The sequence below is a fragment of the Porites lutea genome, chromosome 7, assembly GCF_958299795.1.
Source record: "Porites lutea chromosome 7, jaPorLute2.1, whole genome shotgun sequence".
Taxonomy (NCBI): Eukaryota; Metazoa; Cnidaria; class Anthozoa; order Scleractinia; family Poritidae; genus Porites; species Porites lutea.
In genome coordinates this window covers 14,668,681-14,693,480 of record NC_133207.1, presented here as the reverse complement: position 1 = coordinate 14,693,480, position 24,800 = coordinate 14,668,681, and the positions used below count along the sequence as shown (strand labels likewise).

The following is a 24,800-nucleotide window of genomic DNA, read 5'->3' as shown; positions in this document are numbered from 1 at the left end:
CATAGTGACTGATTTACAATGCATTAGGGTGATTTACTTTAAGATTTACTATTACACTCCATAAACTGCCTTGGACATGTGTTTTATAGTATTTATTGTTTTAAAAAAGGGCATTTTAACACTGAGGACTTCATTTTACAGAGGTTCAACATCGAGGTTTCACTTACCCTGTGAGCAGACGCCCTTAGATCAAGGAAGATTAATGGGCCTCTGCTCACAGAGGTATCATATTGTCACATCTTCTAATGCAGATTCTCCATCTGAAAATTCCAGATTCCTAGACCCAATATGGGCTAAATTCTACAAGTTTTGCAGCCCAACTCTCACAATAATATTATTTTAATAAAACAAGGCAAATAAAGTAACCATGTTTAGTCCTAGACATATCTGTGCCTCAGATATACACAAACTAAAACTGACAGCAAATTTTTCCAAATTACATTTTTTGGCCCTGATATCGACATACCTTATTTCCACATTAAGTCCACGTTTGTTGTAGTTCCAATTTGATGCTGATAACTCAGCTAAACAGATGATCCCTTTTTTTTAAGACTCAAATTGAGATTTCACGTTGCTGGGTATGAAACTAGAAATCAAGGAACCAAACAACCAGGTAATCGTACATTTCTGGTTTCTTTGAAAGTATCCTGCAGGGGTAATGTGGGTAGTTCTAAGAAAAATCCCCATCTCCTGACCCTTATTCCATTAGTTGTTCTCATATTGTTGATGAAAGAAAAAAAAAGGAGGTGAAGCCTCTGGTTGGGCTGAAAAGTTTAAGGTCATAGCTGACTTGTTTTGAGCCTGGATTAATTTACGATTAGACAAATGTGGAAAGTTGTTCAAAGGCTGTTCAGCACTAACTTGGGGTGAAATTTTTATCTCGGTCTATTTTCTAGGGTTCACCAATGTTCATTATTTTTGTAGAGCATACAATCTTCAAATTGTGAACAGAAAGCATTACATTTATGCTACGAAGCTTTTGAATCTACATTCAAATTGTGCACTACCCGTGGGTTATGTTAATCATGTCTGGAACAACCAAGTCCTGGATTAAGATCTGAGAGTGTAATTTGATTTCTAGATACTCAAACACCAGAAAATGTTTACCCTAGGTTAGCACCAAAAAACAGCTCTGACAATCAAGGAACATATCATTGATCAACAGGTTATACTTGTCTATACAGATATCGGTTGTGCCTGTGCCATTGGCGTTTATGTCTGTTGATCCATTGATGTGTGGACTTTTTGTTCAGGGCACAAAAAATGTTTCTCTGCAACTTTGGGAAAGCTTTGTATTCCCGGCCAACAGTATGCTTGAATGTTTTACTCTTGTGATGAACTTGCTCTAAAATGTTTGAGAAAACCCTGCTCTTATTCTTGTTAGAATGATGACCTTTTCCCTTTTCAATAGCAAGGTCACAACGTGTTCCAATTATGATTTTCTCCATTGATCCCTCTGACTTAGTGATTTCTTCAACACTTTTATCATTGATGTTTTGGACACCCAGTGCCCTGATTTCTTCTTTAGCAATCTTGTTGTGTTGCTCCAAGCGCAAGTCCCTTGATATTCTTGTGCCAGGTCCTTCTTGAAGGCCTGCAAATCTGTTCCATTTAAATCTGTGGGCATCTCTAGGGGTGAGCAGACCTGATATTGAGGCCTGCACACGGAGACCAGCTAAGGCATACTTGTTTGCCCCATTTAGGCGGTAAAGAAAGGTGAGGAATTTCCAGACTCTAATTAGTCTGTCTCCATCCCCCTCCTTGACAGCATCCTCAGCATCGCGTATTAAAAGACCAAGGCTTATATGAAGGCAACCATAGTTAAAAATTCCATCCTCAGGCTTTTTGGTTTTGGCTTTGTCTGTTGTTTCTTCTTCCACAAACAGGCTGTGTGTGTTCTGCTCATGACGAGTACGGCACTTTCTATACTTGAACGTACGGTTGCATGCAGGGTCACGGCATCTTACTACCTCTTCTTCCTCCTGACCGTGGTCCTTTAGGCTTTCAACACTGTCCATGATATATGCATCAAGCATAGAGTATAATTGTTGATGAAACCATTGTCGTTTTTCAGTCACACCAGCTTCCTTGAGACCTTCAGGCAAGCAGTGCTCTTTAGGCTCCTCTGAAACATCATCCATGCCAAAGTATGTCATGGTTGCTGAGCAAATAAATGCATCTGTTTCTGTCTGGAAAAACTCTCTGATTTTGTCATAGTTCTCACCCAGTACATCTCCAAGAGCATTGCTATTGCCAGTTATAATAGCATTTGATGCCAAAGTACCCCAGTCCACCAGAGAGTTTCCCTTCCGAAGCATGTCCATGACAACCTGAGAGTGAGGAAAGGTTGAGGGATTAAAACATTTTCCTTTACCTAGTTTTTAATTTACACTAAATGCACTGATTTTCATGTTTTCCAAACACCTAAAACATCAGTTTCAGTTGTTTGTTAACACTTAATTTAAGAGGACAGATGGCAAATTGTTGCTCGACATATGTAAAAGACAGCTGTTCAACAGTAGGTTGCCTAAAATGTGTGTAATTGCACAGTTGGTTTTGGTACATCGATCAAATCGTCAATCATTTACACTTTATGTAAGCTTCAATTTATTATTTTCTTATGACGTGTAAATAACACTTACCTTATATGCAATCCTAATTGCATGCCAGTCTTCATTCTTGGGCCACACGCCCTGCAGTCTTTCCAATGTGTCTGCACCATCACTCCTAGCAAGCTGCACATTTCTTGCTCTCTCTTCCGTCAGCTGGTCACCACCAAAAAATACTGTGCTGAGGGGAACTTTCTCTGCTTCACCATTTTTGTTGACCTTTGTTGTCATTGGAACATATGTATTCTGCAGATGTTCAAGGATATCCACCATGTCCTCATTGACATTTTCATTTTTAGGGAGTACACCAAGAGGAATCTACAAATACAAGAATACATAAACCAAGTATAAAATCACAAGTAAAATGAAGTAATTATTGACTTTTTTCTTGTAGGTAGTGAACATCAAAGAAGTTGACATGATGAAGAAGATATATGTTGTAATCCTTTTTTATAAATAAAACAATTCCATGAAGTGGGCTAGTAGTCATGCACGTAAATTCAAGGGAAACAAAAATACCAACAAGCCTAAAATTTTTATAAACTTGTTAGTTATATTCAAATGTTTCTGCTAATTTCACATCTCCTACTGAGAGTAAGACTAATAACAAAGTACACTCAAGGGAGGGAAATACTGCAAGAAGTCAAGGGGGCTTAGAGTAATAAGACTCTGACAAGTTCCAAAAAATGACACTTTGTTTTTTATTTTTGAGGAATTTTTCAGTTTCAAAGTAATAAAACTGGGTACAAAATCAAGCCAACATAATGGCCAATTAGAAACTTACAGTAGGTGGGCCTCTCACAGAAGCAGAGCCCTATGTCTTGTTTTAGTTTTTCAGCAACAATCAAACTTTTCCTCTGCTGTTATAGTCAGACATGAGAGGGAGCATATGATTTCAAGTACTTAGGGGACTTTCAAAGTGTGTTCAAATCATGCACTGCTGCAATTTATTGTACACAATAAAATAAACATAATATGTTTCTTTTATTATATTGTTCCAACTACAAACTCACCTCTGGAACTGGTAACTTCATAACTTCACTGTATTGATGTGGTATGTGATAAATGATACTTTTCTTCAAAAAGGCAAAGGATGGCATGTACTTCACAATGACTCGTGACCACAATACCATGAAGTCCCTTTTTAGTTCTTGTGTGTCCTCGTTACTTGGAAAAAACGAACTGACCGGGACCTCTTCGAGAGTAACTTCATGCTTGTCAGGAAGGTGATTTCCACTGACTTGATCCTGAAATGCCACAGAATTAAACCAATGGAAAGACTTGTTCTTATTGTCTGTGCTCATGTGGCGTACATTAACATGAAGATCACAATTGTCTCCAACAATCTGATAGCCAGCATTCACAGTTGGTATGGAACTATTTTGCTCACTATTCACAGATGCTACAAGGCCATCCTTACTGATACCACTTTCCAAAACCTTGGAGCAGATGTTTTGAACAACTGTATTGGTATCTGCATTGCATGCAAGATTAAGGCACGTGGCATCTAATGTCATCAGTGATGAAGACGAAGAAGTACAAGTGGTAGGGGTTGCTGAGGGTTGGTCATTCTTTAGCCTTTCAGTGTAAGCCTGAAAGTCAGCCATGGATGGAGGTTTTGGCAAATATGCAACTTCTCTTAATTCCTTTGTCAGCATATCATTGCATCTCTGAACTTCATCATGAAATTCGTCTCTTTCTTTCCATTCCAGAAGCTGTCTGTCGTGGTCCTTCCCGAGTTCCTTTAATTTGGAAGAAACTGTTGTCGGATGACAGGAAAGGCCCATTTTGCAAAGCATTTCAAGTCCCTGAAGACAAGAAGGAATAAAAATAATCATGATCATCATTATTATCATCATCATCATAAACTATATCATCTTATCAAGAAACTCGTTAAAATGTAAAGTTTCAGATTGTTATGCCTATCCCCCCAAATTAGAGAAACATTTACATTCATCTATCAATTCTTGTGATTCTCTGGTATGAATTAATATTCTCAATAAGTGCCATCACTATATAAACTATATTTTTAAGTATATCATCAATGGAAAGTACATAAACAGTAAGCACATTAGATATTATTAACAGTATTTGTCGCTTTACTCTGCCAGGGGCCCTTTAATGAGCATGAATTAAGAAACTCTTGTGATGAAGTTATTAGATTTTCACTTTGGTTCCCTTTTTTTTTATTTAAACTAGGTGATCACATTAGGCATTACTTGTTCAAGATGCATTATGGTAAAAAAATAGTGCAAAGAGTCTTAACTCATAATTACGAAACCATATCATGCAAAGGGCCTATCAAACAACACTATTGCAACAAGTCCTAAACATACCAAGCCTCCTGTACCAGTATGGCGGAGTACCAAGCCTGTCCTATATGCAAGAGCTGACATCTCAGGACACCTTTCACGGAGAATGGTAGCTGCAATGGTTGCCTTGACATTTTGATCAACTGTGGAGGTCCCTGAAGCTCTTTTACTGCTTTTTGAGCAGCATAAGCTTTCAAGAAGTTGGTTGAGGAGGGGAATTTCTTTCTCAATTTCGTGAACCAACTTTTCCATCCGAAAAGCTACAAGACCCTCAGCTTTTGTTTGACGCAAAATACTATTCTTACGCTTTTTGCACAGTTCTTCAAGCTCATTGTCCATTTCTTTTATCAGAAGCTCCTTGATACTTCTAGACAGCTCTGGGGCGTGCGTCATTGCTTTGCATGCAGTACCAAATAGGCCCAGAGCTAAATATTTGACAACATTCGCAACTTCACCCTCCACATTTTTCTTTTGCTGCCCAGAGGGATAGGAAAGAACAACCTAAAAAGTAGAAATAAATAGAGAACTAAATAAGAGATTAATTTAATTATTAAATTAATATTCAAATAACTGATACCAAGAAAATAAAATTACAATACTAGCAATGCAATAAACTAATATAAGAAAACAAAATCCCCTTTCAAACTATCATAAACTATCATAAAATGATTTGAAAGTCCGAGAAACAAACAAACTATGGCGCTATAACCACAATTCAAGCGAGTTAGCATGCCAACTATTGTTTACAAATGGAGGGCCTTCGGATTAAAGGTCAAAACCATAAAATCTCTGCAATTCTAACTTTCAAAGGGGAAACAAAATTGTTTCAAAAAAAATTCCTAACCTGCACTGGTACTTTATCGGATGTATTTTTGATAGCGTCTTCTTTAGCAGACGATTGCTCCAGCGGCTTTATCGGATCCACCACTTCCATCGGCTGAGAAGAGTTGCAGCTTTCCACAGTTTCCGGTAATGGTTGAAAGAAATTCGACAAGTCTTCCTCCTGTTCATTACAATTTGACGAAAAAAGCGATAATCGGCCTGAGCGAATTTTTTTGTGTGCTTTGGGCGAGGGGCTTGACTTTGTGAGTCGCTTTACGCTTACCATCTTGCGACAACACGAAGAATATTTCGCGCGAAACTCCCTGATTTGTTGCATCACCACATTGTACCTTTTTTCTAACGATTCCGTTTGGCGTCCACAGGGTCTACAGACACGACTTGACTGAACAGTAACGTCGATACTTTCTTCCAAGATGCTCTGTAACTTAGCACGAAGACCAGGTTGATTTTCCACGTTAAATGTGCATCGTTCCCCAACTAGCGACATCCCGCATATCAAGCACGCCAAATCTTTTCTTGCAACACGGGTTTTGGACGTAACCTTTTTCACGGGCGTCTTTGGAGAACCAGGAATTCCTGACAATTCCATGCTGGAATCGCCTGGATTTAACTCGATCACTAAACCTTTTTTTTTGAACGAACTGTTCTACTATATTATTTGCCGCGATTACCGTGCAAGAACCTCGCGGGAAAGCAGCTGTGTCAAAAATTAATATTTAATTGTTCATGGAAGCGAGGCCGAGCAAGGCTCGGTTACATTTAATTTAGCGCATGCTCAACAGGGAAAGTCGAGGCGGCTGGCAGAGGTCCCTTCCTCTTCCCGACTCATCTAGGAAGATCGAAGGGCCTCTGCTCGCAGGGTATTCGGGGGAAGGGGAAGGAGAGAACGCTGGGAACGATTTGCAAGGAACAGAACCATTCGACACATTCAAGATGGTCGCTGGAGCGTACAAGACAAGCCCTGTAGGGCAAAAATCCTACAAAAATGGCTTTTCTGCCAAAAAGAACGGGTTTGCAGCGCACGAAAAGGAAAAACTAAAGGAATTCAAAGATTCTTTTGTGGAGGAATTTGAAGATACTCCGTTCCAAGTAGCAGTGTTGACCTATCTGTCGTACTTCTTCTTGATCCTCTTCGGTTACCTGCGTGACTTTCTTCGAAAATACGGGCTTGAGAAATCAAAAGCGCCCAAGGAACACGGAAATAAGGTACGTTACGGGTTTTTTGGTTCTTTTTTTAAAATCGAATTTCCAGATGAAGTGAAATTCTGCAAGATCGCACGAGTTGTTTGCAGTCAGCTGTCCGCTAGCGTAAAATTGATGTGATACGACTCGATCGATTGTAGGCGTCAACCAAAAGCTATTGTTAAAGGTTGAAGCTTTCTTTACTATACTTGAACTAAAGACCTTTATATTGAGAGTGTACACCGGACAAATTTGTTTGTGTAATTGGGGTTTGCGTTAGTTTTCCACAAACACGAGGCCCGCATCACGTACACTGTACAAGCAGTTTCGTAATGTTTTGATGCATTTAAGCACTGTCGGGGACGAGTGTGTACCCGAGTGTGTCGTCATCGACAAAGAATGCAATGTTTCATTTGTTATGTGCTGTTTACTATTTGACTTCATTTTAATTTTTGGCAATTTTCGTTTTTAGCTATCATCTTGAAGGATATATAAAATGACGTTTTTTATCCTTACACTATTCAAGTGAAAATACTCTCTGATATGAATTTTTAGCATACACTGTCACATCTAAGTCACCCTGTGAAATTTATACAATTACATAACTCCAATACAAGAAGTTTTATTTAAAAAAGAGATTGTTTTATTTCATAGTAGTGTAAATCATTATTATGTGTACCTTGGATATGGAGGATAAGGGGAACCCTCTCAGAACTCTTTCTAGAATACATCAGTTTTTCAAAAAAATATGGACATTCAATGTTCAGATACTTTTCTCTGATGGGCAAAACTTTTGGATACAGTGCTGAAACATACATGAGGTAAAGTTGAGGTTACAAAATACTTGCAGATACCCCGATAAGAAAACAACACAGATTTAATCTTTAGGAATTCTATGTAAAATAATCAATTATTTTATGTGATGGCCTAGCTGAAGAAAGTACTGTACAGTTTTATACAAAACTAAGCAAATTTTGGATACTTATAGTGGGATTAACAAAAGATGTGTGTGCTTTGGTAGTTCAATTGACAATAAAGTTCAGAGAACATGAGCAAACCTTAGAGCCACAAACTAATTTCTATTGTTGTTTACGGTCTTGTTTTCCTACACCAGTACAGGGATGCATTCAGGAAGAGTGTGACACCAAAGACGCAAGCTTACGATTTTCTTTTTTCGGGGGTGGGGGGGGGGGGGCTGTGGGGGTCACTCAGAAGAATCCATGCATTTTAATTTTTAGCCTCATTTCCTTTTATTGTCAACACCTTGAGAATCTTGTATAATGAGGTGAAAACCCGTCTACAATAAATTCACACTTTATTTAGGCAGCAGAATTCAGAGCTTGAAGAACATTTGAATTTTGGCTTGAGTTTAACTCTGATACTAGTGAAAAATTCTTTTTATAAAAGAACCACAGTGGAGAAGATGCTGTTAAAAGTTCAAGCTGCCCTAAGGCATTAACTGTGTATTAGCCACTGGAGACTCATTTGCAAAGATATTATGTAACATTATTATAATGATGTTATGTAACATTATATAAATTATAATGATATTATGTAACATGGATTTTTTATTATTATAATTTTCAGGGCTTTGTCCCCCTGTATGCAGATTTTGAAAGCTTCTACACCAGAAATCTGTACACTAGAATACGAGACTGTTGGAACAGGCCAATTTGTAGTGTTCCAGGTGACACTATCAAGATTCTTGATAGAGCTTCAGATGATTATGGATGGTCATTCAGGTAACAGAATTTAACTGGATAAAAATTTTTTTGACTTGTTGTCCTGTAGGAACAAGTCGAACTACAGCCTTGGTCAAAACATCTCGGGACACTTGAGGAAATTAGGTACAAAGATGTACTTTGCTAAGTTAACTCATATTCTACCTCTTAAGAATGCTTGGGGATGTTTTCATAAGGAGCTATTTCTGCTGTCCCCCTCTCCCCCAAGCAGTGTTGATTGTGTTAAATTAAAACTTGAAACCATGACCTCAATACTGCACCAGGGGAAATGGGGGGAGGGAAGATGCCTCAATTTGACGAGCTATTGCGTTAGTGTCCCAAGAGTTTTGACCAGAGTTGTAGTATTAATGTCTTTTGTAATTCTAATCAAAGCAGTAGCTGTTTTGATGTAGGGATATTGTAGTTGCTTGGTTACTTGAAGAATTTGAATACTATTTTTTGCCTTTTTTTCTTGTTCCGTAAGTTGGAGCTGATGTACTGCACAGTTCCTTTATTATTTTGCAGCGTAATTGTTCAATAAATATTTGGGTCTGAATTTTATCCTTGGTTTGATCTGATTTACATTGTCATTTGGTTCAGACTTTGTTTTTGTGTATGCTTATTTCTTTATGATAATGAGTATAAACTGAACCACAATTTACAATGTACAGCTGTATTCCAAAGAAGAACTCTGTAAACTGTAGACAAAAGCATGATGTACTAGTCTGTATGCATTAGTTATCCTGCTCTAGGGAATATTTTTTCAAGTCAAAATTATTATTCAGGTTAAAATTTTTTAACCTACAGCTATAGGTTGATTCTCGATTTCGTTTGTCTCCTAGTCCCAATTCATGAATAATTATGCATTAGTCAATTCCACCTGCGCCCAGCCAGAACATCCTTTCATATTTATAAAACTGTTCATAACATATAACTTTACAGCACTCTATTAATTTTAATGTCAATAATTTTATATCAACACTAAAACCATAAACTGGTGCATGTCATTGTTAGAATCCTAGCGCGTTGTTAGAATCCTAGCACTATTACAAAGGAAGACGTTCATTGAAACAAAAAAATCGAACATTAAAATGCTTAAAAATGGTGCTATGCGACTGTGGGAACAATGAAAAATGTTGCAGTGTTGATGGAGGACGGGGCATTTGCCGTCTTTTTTCGTCCCCACCCCCGGTAATTTGTCATCCAAGGCAAAAAAATGTCAATGCCCGGGGGTCAAGTGGGGGCGGGGGTGGGGGGTTGGGGGGGTTAGGGGGGCTGGGCGCAGGTGGAATTGACTGATGCATTAGGGCTAGGAGACAAAGGAAATTGAGAGTCAACCTAGGTTAAAAATTTCAACGTGAATGTAATTTTGACCTGTAAAATATGCACTGGATGGTCTAAGCTTCAATTTAGATCAGCTATTGTTACTTGCTTGCCAGTGTGATCCTGTTAGCTTCCATGTTTTGACACAAATAAACCTAGTCAGGTATAGCAGGCAACTCTTTGTTAAGTTGTTCTTTTACTGGCTTTCATGCTTTGAAAAAAGAATGATCATTATATCACTTACATATGTTTGCCTCCTTTTCAAGGCAAACTGGACAAAGTACAAAGGCTCTCAACCTTGGTTCATACAACTACCTTGGGTTTGCGGAGAATGTTGGATCATGTGCAGAGGCTGCAGAGGAGGCAGTAAAACAATATGGCGTGGGAGGATGTAGCCCACGACATGAGTATGGTAAAGACTCATACAGTATTCAAACTTGTACACTTTTCCTATGAAGCTATTATGGTCCCTATGAAGGCGAAAAGGTTCAATTATCTATGATAAGAATTAAATTTGTGGTTTGCAGATTGTCATCACCAGATTATGCAGAGCTTGACATTAAAGGGTTGCCCACGTTCCCAGGGCAACTAAAAGTTTTTTGGGGGCAACTTAGTCTCAGGTTCTAGTTGCCCTATTGATCAACTGTTAATTTCTGGGAATGTGGCTTCTGGGTAATTTATCTTCTTTAATAGTTGTTTCGTTCGAGCACTTGTTCTTTTCCATTGATTGGATAGACTAATGGCTGACAAACGAATAGTAAACAGCTTTTCAAAGGTTTTAAGAACAGAATTGACCAGTCCGATTGCAAAATCCACTAGCCTTGGGCTACTAGACACAGCTTTCTTTGCCAGTGCACCACGCTGCAACCATTTCAGTTGCCATGGCGAGTGAAAAAAGATATTGGTGACTAAACTTCAGCAAAAGTCGTCAATTTGGTGACCTTTTTTTTTGGTAGTCATGTTTCAAGGTGTACAACATTAGTTTATCAGTTAGTGTAATGGTCTCTCTAAAGTTAAATTTAGGTGAACATTTGCAAGAAATATTATTTATGCTCGGTATTCAAGACAATATATTTCTTTTCACCCTGGTTGTCCCAGTGTGAACTGTGGGGCATCCAAATTTGATTGCAATGTAGGCATGATAGTTAGGCAGCCATTTTGATGAGGCAAGTGGGAACTGGGTCAGATGACACAAGAATGAAGGTATCTTGTTGAAACAGCTCTTTAAACTTCAAGCAAGGTTAAAGAATAATGAGAATCAAGGGCTGTAGTAAAATCATGTGGATGAAAATTTTTTTGACAAATAAGTATGATGCAAAAACTGATTTCCCATGAGAAAAAGTATTCTTTGCACTTGCTTTGGTGAAAAACAAGTTGGAAAAATGCATCTGTTCTTTCAGGTGTCATCCAGGCTTTGCAAATTAAGAAAAATAATCAGAGTTTCATGCTTTCATCGTGTACAATACTCGAGTATTAATTAAAGCCAAGCTGGAAACTGCATTATTGTATATTTGACTGGTTTTAGTAGCTGCCATTGAGATCAGACAAAAAATTTGTGCCTGACATGGTACTGCACTAAATGGGTTTGCATGTGTCTAAAATTAATAGTTGCAACACAAAAGGAAAAGTAAACCTTTCTTTTATTTCATCATTCAGTGGAGTTTACAATGATGTGCGAGGTAGACGACATTTTGAGAAATTTGAATGCTCTTTTTGCTGCTGGAGATCCATTTGCTGCAAAAAAAGCCACTGAAACTTGGCAAAAATGTGAATCAGTTCTACAGAAGGAAACTGTTCAGAAATATACTTGAGAAGCTTACCTGAAGATCATTGATGTACTTTGAACAGCTTCATGCAAAACACATGAAAAATGAAGTACTGGTAATGAATTTGGTCAGCGGTATAACCCTTCGTGTAAAATGAAATCTGGCTTTTTTTTAATGGCGACCAATATTTTATGTCAGGTGACCATTTTATACTTTTAGGTAGACTTTGAAAAAAATTGAGCTTGGTGCACTGTTTGGATGCTGTTTGTTCATGTAGTGTTTCCCCAGATGCCTTTAATGTAGATGTTACAGGTCAAATTATGATCTGTTTCTCTCCCCTGCAGGTACTCTGGAAAACCTGCATGATGAGTTAGAACATCTTGTTGCACGGTTTATTGGCAAACCGGCTGCCATGACGTTTGGTATGGGCTTTGCTACCAACTCAACTAACATACCAACCCTGGTAGGTAAAGGAGACCTGATAGTCAGTGATGAGCTGAACCATGCGTCACTTGTATTGGGAGCTAGATTGTCAGGAGCAAAAATTAAGGTCTTCAAACATAATGGTAAGAATTCTTCCAGTTATCTTTCATTAGTAGTTGGGTGCCCACGGTATAGAGAGGAGATGTCATTACATCACATGTCAATGGTAGCAAAATTTCTGGATCTCAACAATGCATGGTCCTGCAAATATGACAGAAAAAAACAAAAAATTGACATCGGTGACTTAATTCCTGTGCTTGATTACACTCAGAAACAAAACGATACCCCATACTTTTCTTCCATCGTTCAACAATGCAAATGGCCGTCTCTGTCAAGAAAGATTATTGAGATCCAGAAAGTTTGCAATGTCGGCAATATGACATCATACTTCTTCTCTCTGTCACTTCAGATTACATTAGAAGCAAAATATTAATGTTCTGTAACTACAGCTGTACATGTAGTTTTAAATGTCATATGAAGACAGTCTCCTTTCAAGATCATATTAGGTATAAATGTACTTGTAATTTAAACATGTTTCATTTTTTAATTTCTTTTATGTTGTGTAGAAATATGTATTAGCCTTTCTGCTTAACCCAAGAATTTGTGAAAATAAAGTTCATGTATGTCTATGTATGTGTGTTACACAGGATTTTCTTTGTCAATTGCTCAGTAAGATTTCTTATAATTTATTTTGTAACCGCCTTTAGATATGAAGAGTTTGGAGGATATTCTCCGCGAGTCAGTTGTCCAGGGGCAACCTCGCACCCACAGACCGTGGAGGAAAATACTTATCATTGTTGAGGGTGTATACAGGTGAGCTAAGATTGGTGAAGCCATATATATGCATTTTTGACCACACATTTTTAAGGACTAAAATATGAAAAATCTCAAACAAGCTCTTTTGACCCTACAGTGTACAAGCTTAGTGATAGTAATGGAGACAACTCGGTCGGTGATTTTTGGAAAACACTATCACATTGCCATTGATGTAGAAAATAATATTTAGCAATTATTATTACATTCGGCTTTCGTATGATCTGTAGATATCACTAAATGTATGTATAAATGTAAAACCAAATCCAATTACAAATGATAATATTTATATTTTATTATTCATTCAAAATATTTCAATACCAGTCTGGAAAATTTGTAAGGGTTAACCTCCTTAAAGTAGGCGACAATTCTTTGTTTTCTTTTATTTTTTTTTAGTATGGAGGGCTCTATTGTAAGACTCCCAGAAGTCATTGCCCTTAAAAAGAAATACAAAGCATACCTTTTCCTGGATGAGGCCCACAGTATTGGTGCCATGGGTCCTCGTGGAAGAGGCGTGACTGATTACTTTGGAGTGGACCCTAATGATGTCGACATCATGATGGGTACATTTACCAAGAGTTTTGGTGCAGCAGGAGGGTACATTGCAGCAACAAAGGTGAGTTTACATGTAAGAGTGCAGTTTAACTCTCTTTACAATGGCCACTTGGGGGATAGAGGTAATTGGCTGTTGTAAAGGTTAGTAGTGACCTTGATGGAAAGGTAGACCAGTTTTGAGAGAAAGGGTAGGACATTTTTATTTTCAAAAACATGTAACACAATCAAAGAATGTCAATGAAACAGAAACCAAATCTTCAGCTCAAAAAACAAAAAAAATTGTCAACAAAACAAAGCATGCAAAGTAGGATATAATAATATTGGCACATTAGCTTTTGCATTGTGGATCTTGTAATGGCCATTGTGGAGAAGTTATTTTGGGAGTTGGGACGGACTGAAGTGGCTGTTGCTACTGTGCCGTAGTGTTTGTTAGAGAGAGGTTAGAGAGAGGTACAATTATTCTACCAAAGGCCACCTGGTCAGGGGTGAATGCATTAATATTATTATTAACCCATTCACCCCTGAGCCATTTGTTTCAGCTCATGTGGATCCACCTCCATTGTACTGGTTTGTCATCAGCAGTTTTAACAGTCCTTGACACCTTTGACACCTACATGTTACTAAACCATGCTCAAACTTGATATTTAGCCAATGTTTTAACATCAGGAATAGAAGTCCACAAAGTGCTTGAGATTGTTCCTTTCACTCTTCAAATTTAACATCCCGCTGGCATAAAACACTTCTAGATGGTCTTGACATTCTATGACTACTTTTTTGTATATATTCTACCACGTAAAATTCAAAGTACATGTATATATTTTTATTGGGAGTACACCTTCAAATGTCCAGTCGTTGATGAGAGAGGTACATGTATGGAGGGCATGGATGTTTCCCAAGGCTGCCAAGTTGCATTTCCCATTATTGTTGTGTGATTAGTAAAATATTATTTGTACCCTTTAACTAACAATAGGTTAACACTGGTTTCATTTTACAGGAGATAATTGACCATATCAGAGGTTGTTCCCACAGTGCTGCATATGCTTCATCCATGTCACCACCTGTTGCCATGCAAATTATTTCGTCTATGAAGATGATTATGGGTGAAGATGGCACTGATAAAGGTTAGTTATAGGGCACTGTCTATTCAACAAAAATTCTGGTTTGAAATTTGGGAAATTCCACGTGCCCAGTGGAACAGTACATTCCAGTTACACAGACCTGACCCAAGCCACCACGCCTTTGGTTATTGTTCTTGTAAGTAGGATACAAAAGAGCGGTACTGGGGACAATAATTTTGTCAAATGGAACAGGTCATTTCAGTCTGACTGACCAAGATAACTGGACCGGTCAAAGTGGACCACCTTCAAAGCTGGTCCTAAATATTCCGGTCATTCCCAACGTGGTTAGTGGTGTAATTTTTGGGAAGGCAAAATCTGCTTTACTCTTGTATTGCCATGCTCGTGATTTTTTATTTTATCCCCTGAGGAAAATTGGGAGGTGTAGAAGTAGCCCCCTTTGATTTGCCCAGATTCCTTGATGGTTACATGAGAAGACAAATTCACACACCCAAACAAAAAGACCTGCAATGCTGATGAGCAAAACTTGTTTAACATTACAGACCTTTTCATCCCCTTGCTGGTCATTTCCTTTTCTCTCGTGACTTTTTATGTCTGATTAAGCAGTGATGTTATGAGGAGAAATGTTAGAAGCCTGGTAACTCAACATTTTTATTCCTTCTCTCACAGGAAAGAAGAGACTGACTGCTTTGGCCGAAAACAGCAAGTAAGAAAGAGAAAAATCACATGTAGACCTTTTTGCCAATTTGACAGGCATAATTAACAAAAGGCTATCATGGGATGTACAAGGGGCATGGGTATATGTATTTCCACAAACGCCCTCATTTTTGGACAAAATTATTCACACAATGTTTGTTTGTGTGAATAATTTTGTCCAAAAATGAGGGCATGGGCATCTGTCAGTTTGGTTCATTGATTTATTTCGACAAATAAAGTAAAATTCAAAATGATTAACTGGCAAGGAAGTGCAAATTAATAATTAAGAGGATTCAAAGTCTAGGCTCCCTAGTCATGGAAAGTAAAGGTAAAAATAAGTCTAAATTTACATGTATGCCCTGTTTTTCAGGAGACCAACAGTCATTGCTGCCTTCAAATGCTCTTTAGACAAATTTGGCATAAAATGTGACACAAAAGAAAGCCTTTTCTCTGCATCTTAACCTTTTGAGAACAACACAAGTGGTTACACAAGCTGGGAACTTCATACTGTTACAATGTACATGCTGGTTTACCCAGTTGGCATCCCATAATACAATGTAGTCTGTTAAGATTACAGCGTGCGTGTCCAGTAGCCCGGGGCTAGTGGATTTTGCTATAGGGCTAGTGAGTTTTGTTCTTAACTTTGGGCAAGTGCTGTTTTTCGGGGAAATTCAAATTACAGAAGGATTGTAATCAATCCTGCTAATCAAAAAGGGTTGTGGGGCTAGTTGAAATGACTTTGTACATGTTAGCTACAGCTTGCCCAAATTGCAGGCTGTAAAACTGACTTTCTTTGCACCCTGAGATTAGTTTATTCATGAGTCGACCCTGGTATCAGTAAAAAGGAGTCTTTTAATTCTTTGTGTACACCTCATGTTGTTCCTTTGTAGATACTTCAGACAAAGACTCAAGAAAATGGGATTTATTGTTTATGGTCATGATGCCTCACCAGTCATCCCTCTTCTTCTTTATATGCCTGCCAAAATTGCGTAAGTGTTTACATGTAGTTAGATTTTGACAGTAGTTTGTTATTATAGGCAAGCCTTGTGCTAGAGTGCTTGTTGAATTGGTCAAAATGATGTAAGTCATTATGCTAGAGTGCAAAAAATAATTATGTAGGATTTTTCAGATGTGATTTGAGCTATTTTTGAGAAAATAGGTCAGGGAGAATTATATTAGTCTTTTTAGAAATAAAGTGACTAAGCGATGGTATGACCTACAAAGGAAGCATATCAAATTTTTTAGCATTACCAGTAATATTAATTTTCTGAATAGGATTTGAAATCATGTGATGTGAGTGGTGTTAATTAAACAAATGTCTTCTGATAAGTTTTATCCAGCATATTGCTTGAAAAAGTTAACAGCTAGTGAATTATTCAGGACTGTCTTGTTAACAAGGGCACTGATTATTGTCTGATGTACAAGTATTTAAATCATCATGTCATGAATATCATTTTTGATTGATTGGAGTGTAACATGCTTTGCTGAAGTTGTTATAACATTCTATTTGAGCCCACTGAGCCCAATTACAGTGTTTGATTGTTCTCATGTCCCTGTTCTGTTTGTTGTTTAGTGCCTTTGGCCGTGAAATGTTAAAGAGGAATGTTGCTGTTGTTGTTGTTGGCTTTCCTGCCACTCCTTTGATTGAGTCTCGTACCCGGTTCTGCATGTCAGCATCGCACACCCGTGAACAGCTGGACAAGGCAAGTAAAAACAATACACTGTACCTTATAGCAAAAACAAAATCGACTGTAACTTTTTTAATTTATACATTTACTGTCATCAGTTGACTTGTTTTACTCCCTTGAATGACCAAAATCAAAAGCAAGAAAAGTTTTGAATTTTATTGTGTGAAAGTGAATATCGGAATTTGAACATTATTGATGCAAAAGTATTACCAGGGAGGGTTTATTATGTGAATGGTTACACCATAGTGACAAAGGGCCACGGGCCTGGGATTTCCCCTGGCTACTATGGGAGGAAACAAAAGGAAAATACTGTAAAACATAAAGAACTTTGTAGCTCAGCAGTTTCCCACCTACTAAACTGCTGTACTCTACAACTTGAAATCTTAGTGACAGCCGTGATAGTTTGCAGGTTTCACAGTCTTAAAAATTCCTTGAATTTTAGGGGAAGTCCCTGAAAAGTCCTTGAATTCCATTTTTCCTCGAAAATTCCTTAAATTTCTGTGCAAGTCCTTGAAAAGTCCTTGAATCTTCTTCAACCTTGAAGGTGGTGGCCTGGAAAGTGTTTTAAAACCTTTTTGGTTGTCGACTAACAGAATGTAAATCATAGCTCAGAGAAGTTAAAGGTGACTTACATAAAGCCTTTTTTTGTTTTTTGCTAAAATTAACTATCAATTTAAGACAAGTGAACTGAAAAATGCAGAGAAGTTGGTGGAGCAAATAGGTCAAACCTTTAAAGTCCTGTTAGAATGGACTGGGAATATGCATTTTTGTACAATCTGTGAAATTAATTTCCAGGTAGCTGGTCCTTGAAAATTGAATGTGGTCCTTGGAAAGTGCTTAAAAAAGGGTTGTAATTTTTTGTATGAACCCTGGTGTGGAGAAGCTAAAATGTTTGCTTAATATATATATTATATTGTGGCAGTTCACATCATCTTCATTCTATGGTCAATTACATGGACCATACTTTCATGTATTTAAATGAAATAAACAACATAATTACCTTTCTCCCAATGTACATACGTGTACTTGTATGGGTCTTCATAGTTCAGGTGGCAGAGCACTGAAGCACTAATTTGTGCAGAGGCCATGGATTCGAATCCCTTTGAAACCCTGAAATTAATTCTTTTTCGGCCTAAATTTGAAATAATTTTATTGCTCAAATTGCGATTTTTTACAAAAAACTGTGGTGGTCATATCCTCATTTAAATTTAACATTTTTTCCTCTTACATTTTAGGCCCTTGAAGCCATTGATGAAGTTGGAGATATTCTTCAGCTAAAGTACTCCAAGCAAACTAAAAACCTGAAAGCGTGACTTCCAGCTGTACTCACAGTCAAAAGCTAGTGTGCAGTGAGCAGCAACAGTTACACAGATGATGTAAATGTAAGGGTTCTTACCATTAGTCAGAAATGGATGGCTAGACCAATCCTGTCATAAAGATAATTATTCCACTGTTAAGCAGAATTTACCATACTATTTCTACCTTGCACACAATTAAAAGGAATGCCCATTCCTTAAATTGTATAAAAGGTAGAAATGTATCAAGCAAAAACTTTCAAAAATAACCAATTTTATTTTCAAAAAAGCTGGTCCAACAGGCAGGCCAGTTCTTGCTTTTGGCAAGCGCCTGAAGTCTTACTTACTTTTTTTTTTCAAAAAGGATGAAAATACTGTATCTATGCATAGTTGGTCTGAACTAGGTGTCAGTTGCTTTTTTGTTGTGAGCAAGGAACTTCATCCAGGCATGCCCACACTGTAAACAAGAAACACCAGTAGTTGTATAGCATGTATAGCCACTGGGTTTGATGGTGAAAGGCAACTGGGGAGTACGAGCAAGTGGGAAAGCCACAAAGAGAATGGGGTGGAAACTTACTGCTCCCTCGCAACCTCCTTTCCCAACAAAATCAGCAGCCAGGCAGGCTACACCAGTGGGAGTTTCTTGTTGTTGCAGAAACCACTGTTGGTTAGACAGTATGATGTGGTATAGATGATTGGTCGATGTTTTTTTCAATCTTTTGTGTCATGTCATTTGGTGATTGCACTAAGCTTAAAACACCGAGCCCTTTCACCTGGTTATACTATAACACATTATTGGACATTGCATTCTAAACCGGATCTCAAACAGCTCTGATCAGTAACACTTTCTTTGATCAAGCACAATCTCGAAAGATTCTTAACATCCTTTAATTTTGTATTTATTTTCACTGTGAAAATGATACCCTCTCTTGCTTATTTGAAAGACTCTTCTTTTTTCCAAATAATATCTGTAAGCAATAATTATAGTTTCAATAACGAACATTACAATTTGTCAGAGTTAAAAGTCAAATATTATTTTATCAAATGACCTTGCTTCAGAACCTAGTTTTAAAATTAAAAATGTATTAAATTAGGATAAACATATCTGGGCAAATATCGTGGATTTAATTGTTGTAAAAAGGTACACTTCTCAGGTAAAAAAATTTTGTTAACTTGTTTTTCATTTTTATAAACCAAATCAATTTTACCGAATGCTCTTCATTTCATTTGATAACGTTTTTCACAACGTTGATTGTAGGATTACTTATTTAAACAGCAAGACTGTATATTTACAAGTTAGTTTTTTATAGGAATAGACAGGAAGTAAGGTATAAATAATGGGAATAGAACATTTTTATGGGCTGTTTACAATGTACGTGAAGGGAGCAAGATCCTAGCACCAGGAAGATCCTAGAAGACGTATCATCCTAGCGCCACATGTTTTCTGTACACACTTTACACGCAAAAAGTTGTGCTTGTCCCTAGCGCTAGGTTCCTCTTAGTACTAAGGTCTTCCTAGCCGAGAGGTAGGAAGATCCCAGTACTAGGAAAATCCTAGCACCATGGAAACTGCTTTCGCTAGGAAGATCCTAGTACTAAGGACAAACAGAACAAAAATGGCGGCGAGTAGTTCGGTGGGTGATCTTTAATCTGCAATTCCTTCTCCATACGAACCGAAATTTTTGTATGTAATCCCAACGAAAAGTTTTCCGCCTTCTTGGATCTTCTTGGTGCTAGGATCTTCCTTCCTTTATGTAAACAGCTCCCCAGTTGGTAATGAATAGGCAGTTACCTTTGCCACGTCATTTCTTTCCTATTTAAAGTATAACAGATAAGACATTGTTGTCATTTAAAGGGGAATACAGTGTAAGTCTTTGTTTTATAATTGCAACAGAAATTCCTGGGGGGAAGGGGGGGGGGGGGGGGGAGGGGGAATAAGCAAAGTGTTATACCTTGAGGCTCCGCCTTAAGGTCCAACCCCTTACGGCTTTTATATACCATTTTTGACAGAAAAGGTACCCCTTTCGTAAACCTTCCGTTAAAAAAATGTTTCCCTTTAAATATACGTATTATTGACCTGTAGCCGAAAAAGGGACGCCTTTCGGTCGGAGCCTCTCCGTGTAGGCCATTATAGGGAGTGCTCCCCGGGCGGGGGGGATCTTATCACTCAACGGTTTCCTGTGGAACTGGCCACTCCACAGGTGCATTACAAAGAATAGAAGGTGTTAAATAATAGTGAGTTTGGAATTTTTTCGTCGTTAACGTCGTGCATCAAGGGTGACCCAGGCCGATGATGGTTTTATTTGTAATTATAGTGCGATATACCACTTAATGATAATCATTCACTTGTGTGATAGCAAATATAATGTGAAATTCATATTATGCGTTGGCCATGTTATTTTTTAATTGTTTTTCTGCGTGTGTTTCCGGAAAAGGGGAAAGAAAGAAAGGGTGAGGAGTGCGGAAGGACGAAGAAGGCTTTCTAATTCACCATTCTCTTGCCTGCGAGCAAGCTCTCCGTGGTGCTCTGGCGGCGTGGCGGGAAAAGGAAAATCTAATCCTTACCCTAAACCTCTCCCTCCTTATCCCGCACCTCAGCCAGAGCACCCCGTGGAGCTTGCTCGCAACCTAACCGTTCTCCTTCCAAACGTGAAAAAGGCAATGGGAATGTGGTTATATTTCTTGCCAACCTCTTTTCCTGGGTTCTTAAAGCCCTGAGAGTACCCACTCTGACCGGTTTTCTTTTGTGTTCTTTTTGTTTTGTTCTTCCTGGTACGAAAAAGGTCTGTTGAATTTTGTAACCGAGAGAAAAAAGCTTGTTTCTGGATTAACAATACTCGCCTTGCCTTTCAAACTTCTAAAACCACAATTTATAGGCCGCATACTCCAGAATTAAAGTCCATATCTAAATTTCAATTATTGTTTCATTGGAGGAACGTCGAAAAATATATGACCTTTTACACTCTACCTTGAAGCAGGTGAAACAGAACTCATACATTATGACATGTGCGTTGTATCGTTCGCGATAGCGGAATTAGGTCAAATCTCTTGAAGCAGCAGCCACACTAAAATATGCACCCCTCAAACAGCTGCATCACTGTACTCAGCCTTTGAATAATGAAGATATTTCAATGTTATGCTTCTAAACACCTTAAGCCGAAATAAAAGACGTAAAAATTGTGAAGAATCAAGATGGCGGTCTCTAGGTGCCCTTGTTTGACCTTAAGCAATATCATTAACGGTTAGATGCCAAAATCTCATTGGTTCTTACGCGTCAACTCATAGTACCTTCAACCTTATTGACCCCTGCAACAAACATCCGAACATACAAAGCTACAAAGCCACAAAGATACATACACCCAAACCACTGACATATGAGCTATTTTTTCAATAGCCTGCGTAGCATGGCGGTTTTGTCGAGCCGGGCGCACGAGCGGCGAACCCGCCCCAATCTCCTCGAGGTTTCTCTGCCCTCGCCCGCCTTCATTACTTAGCGCGCCCAACCAAAACCGCCATGCTATGCAGGCTATTTTTTCAAAATAGCTCATCCAGAGGGAGCGCAAGCAACAACGACGGCGACGGCTAAGAAAGCGTCACTACAAAAGTGAATTCGCGCTGCCTCAAACTTTATCGCGCTTGTTCCATCTCTTTTAATTCGTCAAACGTTGACAAATTGTTTTGGAGTTGAATGTCAGGGCGCAGCGCTCATACGCGCGCGCGCGCGCTCTCTAGTTCAGCTGTGGTGCGGAGTAGGACTGGAACTAGTTCGCATTTCGATTTGCTGTCGGGGCAAGAAAAATGGCGCCGTCTAGCTGGAGGTAGGTTCGGATTTATTGCTTTATATCTTTAGATCGCTGCAATCTATAATCAGATTTGATATTTGGCATATTTCTATGCGACATACAGACAATACTTAGGTGATATTTTATAGTTAGTCTTATAAGTTAAGGTGTTTTTTCGTCTTTTATCTTTATGTAGTGTCAACATGGCCAATCGAGTGTTACAGGTTGAAGGTCACATTTTACAGGGGCACCCAACGACAATTTTCGGAAAAATATCTGTTCGGAAGACGATTTGAGACTAGAATTTTCGGAACATTTGTTGTAAAATTTCTTGCTTTCCTACCTCTCCTAGGATTTTCGAAAATCGACTCAAGAAGGTTCTGATTATTTTTAAAGTTCTACTAGAAAATTGCATTTGAATGATATCGTGTGACAGTCTTAAAAGAAAAAACAACAAATTCTGCTTCACTGCGGTACAAATCTAAAGGCTGTATTGCATAGAAACAGAATGAATCCTAAGTATGGAGAAATTTCGCTTTAAATCCCCACAAAGATTCCCCTGTAAAATTAAATCATAGAATGTGCTTGTTGTGATGATTTTCTGCGGGACAACATTGAGTCCCCGGACTGAAAAGACTACTAGAGCACACACACACACACAAGATAAACTAGTTCATAATACTGATAATATGAAGAAGAACATGAACAGGTCTTAATTTGATTGCAAGTAGAATAAAATAAGACTGAGTAGCATTGTATTTTGTCTTCAGAGGCTTGAGTGTGGTGTTGTGCAAACTGCAGTCAATTCTCTTAGATCGCGGGGAAGGGGGGGGGTTACTTTAAGAATTTCTGGGTGGGGATTTGTTGCTGGGACCCTGGAACCTTTAACCAACACCAGAGCTAGTTCAGCTGAATTTTGCTTCGCTATACTAGAGTAAACTCCCCAAATCCCCCCTATCCTAGAGTACCTGTTTTCCAGAAACTAATGAGGTCATTAGCACAGTCTAGCCTAAACAAAACATTATACTACAACCCCTAGTCTAGATAAAATCTTCAACCAACTGACCAGTTTCCTAAAAAATGATACCCTCCTACCCTAACGCTCTGGGTCTAAGGTGAACACTATTGCAATTGGGACTGGCAAAAATGTCTGTATTAGTGGACAAGTGTAACTCTTATAGAGAGTAAAAGAAAATTACTTGGAAAAATAGTGGGGCGCAACTCGATTTCGTGGAGGTGCCTTATCTTTTCATTACACTACTGTTTACATTTCTATTATCTTATCACTTGTCCAACTGTAGTGCGTAATATTGGACTTAGCTCAATATTAAGGAGTTTAGAGAAGAATACTGAAGTACACCTGTGCAACAAATCCAAACTTTAATAGTGAAAACATTCAAAAAGCAAAAGCTTAACAATTCTTAACCTTAATTTTTACATAATGTTAAACGGTGATAAATTTTATATAACATAACAAAAAATTAGCTTGATATGTTTTGATATGGTGGCGTTGTACTACTTCAAACTTTGCTCCTCGAGTGCAACGCGCCATGGCGATTCGCGCATTGTGTCGCAAATCCGGTAACTGCATGTAAACAAAGTTTATTGAAAGAGAATTGTAAGGTTTTTTCTCCATTTTTCTTTCGAAAACAAAACCAAGTAAACAGCAAAAACTGAGGGGAAACTAATTTTGAAGTTCCGAAGAAACAGAAAGACGTATGAGATGTTTTGTGACAATAAAGGGAAGCGTGATGTTCAGGGGCGGATCCAGGGGGAGGGTGCAGGGGGTGCGCACCCCCCCCCTGGGATGACCTGCGGCCGCTTTCTAATTAACACTGTGCAGTAGCTTGACAGACATACAAAATCTGCTCTATCGTTTGATATGTATTCTCAGCATGCAGTTTACATTACGTTATTTCCTAGTCAAAAGCCCTCTTCTTCGTATTCGCTTTTAAAATTTTTTACGTCATCGGTCAGTTAGTGGTGCGCCCCCTCCTAAGAAAAATCCTGGATCCGCCCCTGATGTTGACTTCAATTAATTAACCATATTTAACCTTGCACGAGTTGCACGCATTTATATAATACACGTCATGTAGTTATGAAACGCCATCTGCTGTCTTTTAATACTTTTGCCGTGGATGAGGTTTTGCTTCGTGTTTTAGACAGTTTTTCGTTTCTTTTGGAAGAACATCGACAGTGGCGAGTAAAAGAATGGAAATATATAAATAATTTATATATTCAGTTTCCGTTCTTTTACTTGCCACTGTCGATGTTTGGTTGGTAAGGAGGCCAGTCTTGGAAGAAACCAGAGAAGCCATTGTAATCAGCAACTCATAATTTGATCCCAGTCCACTAAATCACACCTTTTTCTCGGACGCGTTCGTTTCACCGCCCAACCTTTATCCGCCCTGGTATACAGTGGCAATATGGGCGCGATAGCGCCCATCAGGACTGCGAACGGCGCACTTTTCTAGAGAGTTTTGGGTGCATGCTCTTCCGGGAAAATTTTTGAGATTGAGTTTCTCTGAGATGCAATCTAGTGCATTCTGGACGCTTAAATTTCTCAAATGCCTAGATTCCATTTTGAACATGTAATGCTGAAATATGTAATAAGCCAAAGGTGTGGTTGTGGTCAAAGAAGTAATTAACACTTTAT

General features: G+C 38.4%; 1 protein-coding gene across 1 annotated transcript; it reads left to right on the top strand.

Annotated features, from left to right (window-relative positions):
* The first annotated feature begins 6,680 nt into the window (after positions 1-6,680).
* Positions 6,681-18,868, top strand: LOC140942863 (serine palmitoyltransferase 2-like). Its single transcript, XM_073391876.1, has 11 exons — positions 6,681-6,970; positions 8,534-8,688; positions 10,257-10,402; positions 12,101-12,322; positions 12,947-13,052; positions 13,449-13,668; positions 14,602-14,728; positions 15,353-15,389; positions 16,270-16,368; positions 16,953-17,082; positions 18,303-18,868. The coding sequence occupies exons 1-11, from the start codon at positions 6,698-6,700 to the stop codon at positions 18,378-18,380; spliced, it is 1,593 nt and encodes a 530-aa protein (XP_073247977.1). The 5' UTR covers positions 6,681-6,697; the 3' UTR covers positions 18,381-18,868.
* Positions 18,869-24,800: the final 5,932 nt, after the last annotated feature.

Bases quoted from the DNA above. Each gene is read 5' to 3' on its own strand.
- LOC140942863 (XM_073391876.1), top strand. From the start codon at position 6,698: ATGGTCGCTGGAGCGTACAAGACAAGCCCTGTAGGGCAAAAATCCTAC. The intron at 13,669-14,601 runs GTGAGTTTACAT...TTCATTTTACAG, and splicing joins GGTACATTGCAGCAACAAAG to GAGATAATTGACCATATCAG. The intron at 15,390-16,269 runs GTAAGAAAGAGA...GTTCCTTTGTAG, and splicing joins GCTTTGGCCGAAAACAGCAA to ATACTTCAGACAAAGACTCA.